Source organism: Lemur catta, chromosome 1 (assembly GCF_020740605.2).
Source record: "Lemur catta isolate mLemCat1 chromosome 1, mLemCat1.pri, whole genome shotgun sequence".
Taxonomy (NCBI): domain Eukaryota; kingdom Metazoa; phylum Chordata; class Mammalia; order Primates; family Lemuridae; genus Lemur; species Lemur catta.
This window is the reverse complement of record NC_059128.1, coordinates 114,708,163-114,719,005: the sequence shown is the minus strand read 5'-3', so window position 1 is coordinate 114,719,005 and position 10,843 is coordinate 114,708,163. Positions and strand designations below refer to the sequence as shown.

The 10,843-nt window shown below is 60.4% G+C and overlaps 1 protein-coding gene across 4 annotated transcripts in view; it reads right to left on the bottom strand.

The window, feature by feature from the left end:
- DPP9 (dipeptidyl peptidase 9) overlaps positions 1–10,843 on the bottom strand; it is a 37,120-nt gene continuing 26,277 nt past the window's right edge. For 2 of the 4 annotated variants that reach the window (XM_045549329.1, XM_045549307.1), the window contains 8 exons: positions 10,261–10,413; positions 9,617–9,752; positions 7,477–7,622; positions 6,703–6,849; positions 5,713–5,865; positions 4,998–5,140; positions 3,424–3,535; positions 1–1,166 (listed from right to left, as the gene is read on the bottom strand). In XM_045549329.1, coding sequence (XP_045405285.1) covers positions 1,074–1,166; positions 3,424–3,535; positions 4,998–5,140; positions 5,713–5,865; positions 6,703–6,849; positions 7,477–7,622; positions 9,617–9,752; positions 10,261–10,413 — 1,083 coding nt within the window. In that variant the 3' untranslated portion in view covers positions 1–1,073. Of the gene's footprint in view, positions 1,167–3,423; positions 3,536–4,997; positions 5,141–5,458; positions 5,594–5,712; positions 5,866–6,702; positions 6,850–7,476; positions 7,623–7,674; positions 8,477–9,616; positions 9,753–10,260; positions 10,414–10,843 lie in introns of those variants that run through there. The other 2 variants (XM_045549313.1, XM_045549322.1) reach the window with 2 other exon arrangements.

Here is a 10,843-nt window from a genome sequence, read left to right as displayed (position 1 = left end):
GAGTTTCCAACTGGAATCGTTTAATGAGTCTACTTCTTACACACATAATTATAAAAGAATAAGAATTGACAAAAATATTTTCTTTCCATAATATGTAGAGGTGGTTTGTTTCTGTTTTTTTTTCTTCTTCTTCTTTTTGTTTTTTTTTTTTTTTGTTTTTTGTTTTTTTTTTTTGGCCCGCCCCTGGCAGAACTCTTGGCGGGGAGGGAAAAGAAGGGGACAGTATAACCCTGAGGTGGGGACGGTTCCAGCTCCCAACCCCCAAACCCCCAGTGGGCTCGGGCAGGACAGACACCTGTGGCCTGAGGGCTGAGCTGGGGAGGGGACAGCAGCCGCTGACCAGCAGAGCGCTGAAGCTTGGCCAGAGGCGGGCGTGGGAGGGTGCGGTGCCCCCCAGCAGGCCCTGGCCACTCCTCCTGCTGGGCCCTCACGACTCTCCGCTCGGGCTTTGGGGCTCACCAGGGGCTGGGTTGAAACCCCACTGCCTGACAGACCCCGAGTCTAGACTTAGGCACCCCTTGCTTTCTGTCTTTTAAATAGTTATGAAAAATGCCCCCTAAAACAAACCACAAACATGAAGTGTGGGGCTGGCAGGGAGGACAGGCAACTGCATGCTTCTGTGCTGGGGATGGTGGCTGACTGGGTCAGGAGACGGAGGGGCCACCGGGAGCCACAGGCAGAGGGCGCCCCCCGCTCCTCTGAGTTTCTTCTGGCCAGGGTGGCCCGAGCTCTGGCCTCTCCCGTGCCCAGCGGCCGGTGGCCTCCTCCTTGCAAAAGGCGGGGATGGCCCAAGGCCATGGGCCACCATCTCTGTCCTGGCATCCAAGCAGTAGCAGGCAAAAACCCAGGAGCATTAAGAAAATGATAAAAGGCGTCAGGGTGGCGAAGGCGGCGGCTCCTCGGGGCAGCAGGGCTGGCCAGCGGGGGTAGGAGAGGCACCTTGTCTGGGCCTCTGGGGCCACTCGGTCCCTCCCGCCTGGTCCCCGGGGGGTGGTGGCAGCCTCTAAGCCACTTGTGCTCTGCTGTGACGGCTCCGGGCAGCGGGCAGGCAGCCGAGGCGGCCTGCGGCAGGCTCAGAGGTATTCTTGCAGAAAGTGCAGCAGTGTGACTTCGTAGTGCTCACCCGACTCCGGGCAGCGAATACTGTGTCTCTCGTTGGGGTAGATCTGGGTGGAGACACAAGGCAGGCTGGGGGCGCTGCGGGACCTCCCCAGGCCTCCCCCCGTTGCCAGGCACAGGGTGCGGACAGAAAAGACGCATGACCACTAAGAACTATGGACCTGGGGTCAAATCCCACCTGTACCACTGACTTGTGGTGTTAACTCTAGCCCTTCTCAAAAATGGCACAAATGCGGACTTTGCAAGTTCACTGGGAGGATTTGGTAAGATAAGGTCTATAAAGTGCCATGCACCTGCCAAACCCGCGGGGGAGGGACAGACCCATCTCTATGGAGGAGGCCAAGGCTGCAAACCCCCGAGACACCTGGGGCTCTCGTCCTAATTTCCATTTCACCACAAGGCCACATTTGAACTGCACAGGACAAGCTCTAGGCCCCAGGATGGCCGCCCCCCAAGGCTTTGTGTTTTGGGGGTTCTCTTACCACCTAAGGGAGATTTAGCCACAAGGGGGACAGTGACAGGGAACTCCCTAGCGTCCTGACACCTGGCCCAGCTGACATCCAGGCTCTCAGGTGGATGGACATGGAGTGCATATCCTGCCTCTGGCCACAGAGCGGGGTCTCCCAAGGTGCTGATGGACACAGGAACAGCTACCCCGCCCTCTGGGGGCCGGTGGGACAGACCCTCCCAGACAACGCTGGTGCTGGCCAGCAGCAAGGCCAGGTGGCTCATTCCTCGTTGTCTCCTGCGGCAAGATGGGTTTCCTAGACATGCCCCAGCCCAGTGCTGCCACCCTGGCCCGTCAGCCTGGGAACACACCAAGCCACCCGCTGCTCTCCCCTCCTCTACCCTTGCCTTCCTTATCCGTTTCTGGATGAATGGTCCCCAGCCTCTGCGAGACCACGCCAGCCTGACAGTGAAACTGGCCTCTGGGTCCCACAGCTCCTGACACCTCACAGGCCCCTGTCCTGCTCTAGCCCAGGCACTGGCATGACCTGGGACAGATCCTGCTAAACCCACCGCCAGCCATCCGCACATGCTGTGCCCACACTGCCACGCCACCCTGGGTCCTGGCTGCTCAGTCAGGGCCACCCCATGTTCCTCCCCATGACCTGGGAGGGGAGAGGGAGGGTCTCTCTACTGAACTCCCAGCCCCCGGCCCAAGGCCTGGCACGTGACAGATGTGATTTGCAAATAAAGAGGGCCTGTTGCTGCCAGCTGCCCAGTCCAGCAGTCTCAGGGTGTCTAAAATAAGGTGGGGTGTACTCCACGCATCCCAAACACTGCCCTACTCCCACCCCAGGCCCACCTTGCACGCTAAGTGCTTCTCCTGTGAGGATTCCTGTGGCCTCGCAGCACCCAGGAGGCAGGGTTACCGTACGAGTGTCACAGATTGGGAAGTGCAGCCCGAGGCTGCTTGGAAGGGCCACCCAAGGTTCCGTCACAGATTCTCCTGACTCTGACCCCACCTGCAGCCACCTGGGCCTGTTGGTGAGGAACATGCCTCCAGGGCAGCTTGGGATGTGGGGACCCAGGGGAGTCCTGCTGAGAGGTCAGCTCTTCACCCCACAAGGGAGCCCCACCTCACCACTGAGACCCTGCCTCTCACCTAACCCTGACCCTTTATAGAAGCCCCACCCTGTCACCAGAGGCCCCGCCCCTCACTGAACTCTGCCCCTTTAAGCCCCACCCCCATCACTGAAGCCCTGCCTCTCACTAAGACTCATCCCTGTTCTGCAAAAGCCCCATCCTCCTAACCAGAGGCTCCACCCCTCATTCCTGAGCCCCGCCCCTCAATGCCAAGACCCCGCCCCACCCAGCCCTGCTGCTTTCCCAGCCACTCTGGTCCCATCAGGAAACTGCTCCCTTCTCCATGTTTCTGTGTCTACCTGTGGGCCCCCAGCCCTGGCTGCCTCCTCACTCAGGCCAGCACCCTTAAATGTTACCTGCCCAGGGAGTTCTCGGATCCCCCACCCCTTAGCAATGACCCTGCTAGATGCTTTCAGCACCCTGTGGTTACTTCTAAGCACTTTTCTATGTTTGTATCAACATGTCAGTTTCAGTGACCTCCCTCCTAGGCCCTGGGCAGGGGCAGTGTGGCCCACCCCCACTCTGTGCTCCCAGGTGAGATCCACGCACGACTGAATGAACGAACAGCGAGCAGGGACCCTCAGGATCACGAGGCAGGCAGCGGCGTAGGAACACAGGGACCCCAGAACCTCTGCTTCTGGTGGGAAACACCTCAGGAGGCAACCCCACCACGCCTGCTGACTACCCAGTGCAGGGCCCCCAGGAGCCACCCACCTGGAGCTGGTAAGGTTTTCCCGCTCGGATCAGCTGCGAGACGAGGAAGTTTGTGTGGAAAAAGTGCACGTTTTCATCCAGGAAGCCGTGGAGAATGAGCAGGCGGTTGGGCCTGGAACATAGTGAGGGTGAAGGGTGTGTGTGAGGCTGCGGTCGTGCCAGGGCAGGAGAGGGAGTGGTGGGTGCAGACTTCCTCACGCCCTGAGCCGCTCTGGCCACTGCCCATGGTCCCAACCGGGCTGAGTCTCTCCCCAGCCCCGGCTCGGCTCAGCAGTGGGAATGACCCATAAGCCCGGGGCACAACTGGTGGGTCTGGAAGACCCCCTCGCTCCCAGACAGGGAGGGGACAGGAGTGTGGTCTGTGAGGGTAAGTCTCTGAACTACAAGGGAGCCTCTGTGGCACACTGTTCCACAGCACAGTCGATGACAGAATGTTCTAGACCTGCACCACCCAACACTTGAAACGTAGCAGGAATGACTGATGAACAGAAATTTTTGTTTTGTTTTGGGGGACAAAGTCTCCCTCTGTCACTCAGGCTGGAGTGTAGTGGCGTCATCACAGGTCACTGCAGCCTCCAACTCCTGGGCTCAAACATCCTCCTGCCTCGGCCTCCTAAAGTGCTGGGACTACAGGTGTGCGCCACCATGTCCAACTAAATAATAATTTATTGTGGTAAAATTCATATAACCTAAAAGTAACCAGGTAAAAGTACACGATTCAGTGGCACTTGGTGCATTCACAATGTGCAACCATCACCTCTCCCTAGTTCTGGAACATTCCATCACTCTGAAGCCAAACCCCATTCCCATTAGCAGTGTCTCCCCATCCCTGGGCAGCTGCTGATCTGCGCTCTGTCCCCATGGATTTCTTCGTTTAGTTAATTTGGATGAGTGTAACCGTCAATTTCAACAGCCGAGTGTGACGCCCAGCTCTCACACTGGACAGCAAGGTCCAGAGAGTTGGGTTCTGGGGAGATGTCACGTTACCCTCGCCAGGAGCCCAGGCCACACTCCAGACCCCGGGGAGAGCAACACAGGTGGATTTTTAAGCACCCTCTGCAACTGCACAGGATCCCGGGTGACGCTAACCAGATGGAGACACCCCAGAAAGTGGCAGCACCCTTTTCTCTCCATCAGAAAGTGAGGCCAAGGCCAATGTCAAAGTGTGAAGCAGGACATCTGAACTGGTCCCACAGTCCTGGACACTGTCACCATTTAGGACATGACTTAAGACAGCCGGTGCATGACAAGGGGTGTAACTACAGCTCCTTCCATCTTTCTGAGGGCAGGGCCAGGGCCTCCTCCCTCCATGAGCACCCTTGGGTTCTTCGCAAGGCATGGTGAGGAAGGAGGGCTGGCAAGGGTGGGGGCGCTTTGAGACACACACAGGCAGACGCCAGCCCTGCCCAGACCACAAGGGCACAACGGGGGAGGTGTGAGGGTGGCCTGGAGTCCGTGGCTGGTGCCAGCTGGGGTAGGGGGGCATCCCAGATGGGCGGAGAAACTGCAGGTTCCCTGGGGGGTGACAGGAGAGCGCTTGGGGGAATGCAGGGTGTGGGGCACAGGGTCCTTACTCATTGGGCAGCTTCTCCACATGCAGGGCCACGGAACCTGCCTCATAGCCTGCCTGGTTGTTCTCTGGCACATCCATGTAGCGCTCTGTGTACCCCGTGTCATAGGCCATCCAGACTGTGACTGGGGCGCCCGCGATGGCCACCTGAAGGACACAGTGGACAGGGACAGAGAGAGAGCCGGGGGTGTCGGTCAAGAAGCCTGTGCCCACCGTCCCAGGGCCTCCCTGGAGCATAGGAGCGGTCATGCACTTGGGGCTGGCGGGCGGGGAGGGCCCTCAGACCGTGTGTCCCTGTGGGCCGTGAGCTGCTCCACGGTGGGCAGGGCGCCACGGGCGGGTGGGTGAGGGCCCTGCTCCCCCTGCCCTTCTGCCGCCTCCTCCTCCTCATGGCCTCGCCCCGCAGCGCCCTGCTGGTGCCGCTGGCCCGGGGCCCCTCCCGCCGCTCCTCACACCATGCCCCACCTCTGCCCATCCGAGGCCGGGGTCCCGGGCTCAGCCTCCCACAGAGAGCTGCTGGCAGGGTTTTGCGCAGCCGGATGCCATCCTGGGGTCAGCGGTGGCGGGCAATGAGGAGGGGGGCTCGGCCCCGTGGGGCTGCTGCAGGGAGAAACAGCCACATGGCAAGGCCCCTGCCGAGGCGCCTCTGGGGCGGCGGGCGGGTGGGCTAGCCGGGGGAGGGGCAGGTGCGCAGCGGGCTAGCCAGGGGCAGGACCCACCTTGAACACCTGGGGCTTATGGATCAGCCCCATGAGCGAGAGGAAGCCCCCGTAGGACCAGCCGTGGATGGCGACGCGGCTCAGGTCGATGAAGCCGTACTTCTCGGCCACGAACTGCAAGCCCTCCACCTGGTCCTCGATCTCCACCTGGCCCTGGGGGACGAGGCCGGGCACCTCTCAGCGGCCTCCTCCCAGGCGTGCCGCTGTGGTCCCACCTCTGTCTTCTCCCTCTGAGATCACACATGTCTCTCTGGGGGCCACCCATCTCCCCAGGCCCCACCAGACCCGGCACCAGCCCTGCTCTGCCGCCTCCTGGACCAGCGCCTCTGGGAAAGACCCGTCCCCTCTCTGGGCCTGGTCTGCTCAACCCTGAGACAGGGACATTGATATGGAGAGGGCCTGCAACAAAGGGTGCCAGGGCGAAAGGAGACTGGGCGCATCCACCACTGACACCGTCACCACTACCACCATCACTGCCACTGCTAGGGTCTGGGTGTCTGTGTCCTCTCTTGAACTCACGCTGAGGCCCCTATGAGGCCTTTGTCTTGGAAGCAGAGAGCTGCCCCCACCAGACACCAGCCCTGCTGGCGCCTTGCTTTTGGACTCCTTGGCCGCCCAAACAGTGAGAAATATACATATATTCCTCATAAACCCCCAGCCCGGGGGGTTTTGTGACAGCAGCACAAACGGACTGAGACAGCAGCCATCACCACCAATCACCGCTGCTATGAATGACCCCGCTTCTACAGCCACCAGCCCCTGTCCGGCCCAGCCCTCGGGACTTCCCATGGACTCGGACTGTGCCGTGAGCTCAGGCACCAGGTGGCATGCGTGTGTCCTCCGTGTCTCCACAGTGCACAGCTCGGAGCTGAGCAGCAAAGCGGATGTCCCCCTGAGTCCAAAAGGCCACCTCACTATGCCCAGGCCATCCCGGCCAGGACTGCCCTGCGCCCCACACGAGCTGGTCCTGAGTGACTGAAGAGAAGTTACCATCTGGTTCTTCAGGGCCCCCTCGAAGCGCAGCCCCCGCTGACATGAGCCCCTGCCGTCGATCACAACCACGGCATAGCCCAGCGACGCCAGCGTGTTGAGCCGCAAGTACTTGATGCCCTTGAAGGAGTTATTCACCAGCTGCACCTGCGGGGCAACAGATGACGTGGTGCTCTGGGCCTGCGGGACAAGTCCAACCAGGGACACCAGCAGGATGGGGACAGGGACAGGAACAGGACAGGGCCTTAAAGCCTAATGAATGTGCCTCTGCTTTATCGTGAGGCTCTGGGGACACTTGGAGAGTGACAAGGTCAGATGTGCCCTGCCCTTCCCTGGGAAGCCACTTTGACACCACTGACATGAGGGGCAGGTTGCTCTCTGGCGTGGGGCCGTCTTGGGCATTGCAGAGTGCTGAGCAGTGTCCCTGCCTCCACCTGCTCCATGCCAGGAGCTCCCTTTCCTCAGCTGTGACAATCACCAATGTCCCCAGATGACGCCCAGTGCTCCCTGGGGGGGCAGAGCTGCCCTGGGTGAGATACCCCACCTTCGACAGGTCCACCTGCCTGGTCCCAGCCCCTGCTCAGGGCACTGGGCCCAAGGCCCCTCTGTCCCAAGCTGGTGACCAGGGGGCTTCCCAGAGGGACAAGGGAGAGGGGGCAGGTGAAGGGGGAAGGGAGGCTGTCCAGGAGGGAGCAAGGGCTGTGGGGACGGACGCAGAAGCAGAACGAGCGTGCTCACGATGGAGCAGTGGGGAGGAGGGTGCTAGGCACCCACCTGGGGGCCTCCATACACGAAGAGGACAGTGGGGTGCTTCTTGCCCGGCTGCACGGAGTGCGGCTTGTAGATCATGCCATAGAGCTGCACGTCCGAGCGCGTGTGGAAGTGGAAGATTTCCGGAGGCACATAGTCCGGGGGGCAGCCTGCGGGAGACAGAGCGGCTGTGGCTGCGGGGCCGAGGGTACTGGGCCGGCCAGGGCAGCCACGTCCGGCCAAGCCACGTCCACCCGACACCCTCGAGCCACAGCCTCGCCCCAGGCCCAGCAGGTAGACCCCAGCACCCACTGTCCTGGGCTTCCCAGGGTGTAGAGGCAGAACCCTGCTGCGCGGGATGCCACGGCCGGTGGACAGTGTGGAAGTTCAGACAGCAGCTCCCAGGGCGAGAAAGCGATTCCCCTTTGCACTCTCCTGCCATCTTCCTCTTACCCCAGGACCAAGGACCGTCCTCAGCAGCCCTGACACCTGCTGGCGCCCACGGAGGTGCTGACACCTCTGGAATTTGACCATGGGCTAATGTGAGGCCGACATCTCACGGATTTTTCTTTAAATTAGTTTTCTTAGGTAAATGTAGGTGAGTCAATTTACAGGAAGACCCAGTAAAGGGTAATTCAGGTCTGAGGTCGGGAGCAGTTTATTCTGAAGGGCCAGAGAGCAGGTATCTCCAGCTTAGCGGGCAGACTATTGTCTGCTACTGTGGCGCTAATACGGCCATATGCCACGTAAATAACTGCATGTGGCCGGATGTGGCCGCATAGATTAGAAGTCTGGTGAAACCCAGGGCGCCCAAGTGCCAATCCCTGCCCCCACCCCTAGCCTCAGTTTCCCCATCTATAACAGTAGGGCCGAGCGCTCGCTTTTCTCAGGGCCGACGGGAGTCAAGGATGGCGCCTGTGGAGAGGAGGCCCTGGATCCATTTCTGCTTCAGGGGGTGAGGGTATCACAAAATGCTCTCCAGCCCACATGTGCCAGGGACTGTTTTCTAGAATGTTCTGGAAACCTACCAACAGAGCAGAGTCAGAATTAGGGTAGGTCATCCTTTTTACAGAGTGATTTTGGGGCACCAGGCAGTTCACTGGATGTAGTTTTCATTGTACATCCTTGTGCATATCATTTCATTGATTAAAAAAACAACTTTGCTTTTGTTTTTTAGAGACAAGGTTTTAAGCTCTCTTGTCCAGGCTGGAGTGCAGTGGCTCAATTACAGCTCACTGCAGCCTCCAACTCCTGAGCTCAAGTGATCCTCCTGTCTCAGCCTCCCGAGTAGCTGGGACAACAGGTGTGCACCATGTCTGGCTAATTTAAAATTTTTTTTGTAAAGACAGAATCTCACTATGTTGCTCAGGCTGCTCTCAAACTCCTGGCCTCAAGTGATCCTCCTGCCTCGGCCTCCCAAAGTGCTAGGATTACAGGCATGAGCCACAGCACCCGGCCCAGATAAGGAAACACTGAAAGGTGATGAACTGACACCTAAGGTTGTGCCTCCTGTGTGTGGTGGAGCCAGAATTGGGACCCAGGGCCACCCGTGCACTGTCCCAGCTGACCCCAGGCTCTTGTGCTGTCAGGAGCCCTCTTGTTGTCCTCGAGGAGCCTCTCTCATGATTGACCCTTGCTCCTTTCCCAAACAAAGGCTTTGGGATGTCTGCTCCTTGCAGGCACCAACGTGGCCGGCCGCTCTGTGCACAGGATGCCTGCACAGGGTACCTCTGAGCACTGCCCCGGCCAGGATGCCAGAGGCGGGGACAAAGGTGGAGCAAAAAGCCTGAGCACTGGGGTGGACTGTGAGTGAGCTCAGGCAGACACTGGTGCCCCTGTATGCAACGACTGCCCTTGTTCCAAGTATTCACTTGCCACCTTCCTGCCGGCCCAGCAGCTTCCCAAGGATGGGGTCTGCGTCCCGCTCGTGACAGGCGGGCACACAGCTGGCATGGAGCTGAACCCCTGCCAGGTTCCCTGTGAGGGACAGACCCCTAGTGCAGCTCAGACTCGAGACTGTGTTAGGTGGCAGGGCCCTCAGAGGGTGGGGCCCCTGGGTGTGTCCCCTGTCAAGTTCCTGGGCTCTTGGGAGCACCTTGGGTGCCCGGGATTGGGGGGTGGTGACCGGCTGAGGCTCCCGAGGGGACAGGGCTGGGGTACTCACTGGCAGCCTCCATCATGCTGGCCCAGAACCGCGGCTGCTTGTGCAGGGGGTCGTCGTCGGGGCCGCTCAGCTTGTAGACATGCACGCAGGGCGGCGTGCTCACGCTGCTGTAGTGGCTGATGAACATGTCGAAGTTCTGCGGGCGGGATGAGGGGGTGCTGAGCACTGCGGGATGCCATTGCCCCTGGGTGGCTCTGACGCTCCCGCCTGGGCCTCTGTCACCAAGTTCTGGACTTCAACTATGTGCCATACCCACTCCCTGCTCCATTACTGAAACCTTAGAGCTCTACCCACTGACGCCAGGTACCATTACCCACGTTTTGCAGATAAGGAAACAGAGGCCAGGAGAAACCTGTCCCCTGTCCAGGGGCCCACGGGCCTGCCCATCTTGCTGGTTCTGCAGCCCATAAACTGCTACTGACTCTTGCCCCGGACTGCGGGGGCCTCTGCACCAGTGCCTGAGGTTCTAGGAAGTTCCCGGGGCAAAGGGCCGCCTCCCATCTCCCACAGACAGGCAGCCCCAGGCTAAGTGTTCAGGCCCCAGGGCTCCATCACTCTCTACCGTAGGGTGGTGGTGGGTGCACCATCCCCTTCCTCCCTTCCCGGGGAGGTGGGGGCACCTCGGGGCGTGGGGAGGGGCCCACCTGGCTCATGGAGCAGCTGTGGGAGAAGCCGGGCGTGGTGAGGCGCACGATCTCCCCGGCCGCCTCGTAGCTGACCACGTAGAGGTGGTGCTCCAGCGGTGTGTCTTTCGTGCCTTGGAAGTACACCAACTTGGTCTCCTCGTTGACCCAGATCTGTAGGGGACAGGGGGCTCCTGTGACACGCCCTGGCCCTGGCCCTGGACTTCTCATGCCTCCCTGTCCCATGCCCCTTGCCCTGTCCCGTAGGGTGGGCCTGGCACTCTGTGGACAGGAGAGCTGATCGCCCCCAAGTCTGGCTTCAGCCCACCTGCTGGGAAGGAATCGGCCTCTGTGAGATGTGCTTATCTGACCCATGGGCTAGGGGCACCCCCTGATCTGCCTGGCTGACTGCAGGCAGTTCTCTGGTACCCCAACCTCACATGGCTGATTCCAGGCTGAATGGGGAGGCCCTACCCTGAGCCAGGACAGAAGGCGAGGGCACAGCGCTGGGACAGAGGCTGAGGGAAGCCCCCAGGCCCCTGGCCTGCTCAGCCCACCCCTCTGACCCAGGTGCTCAGGGGCCCACCAGCTCATCTCCTGGGGG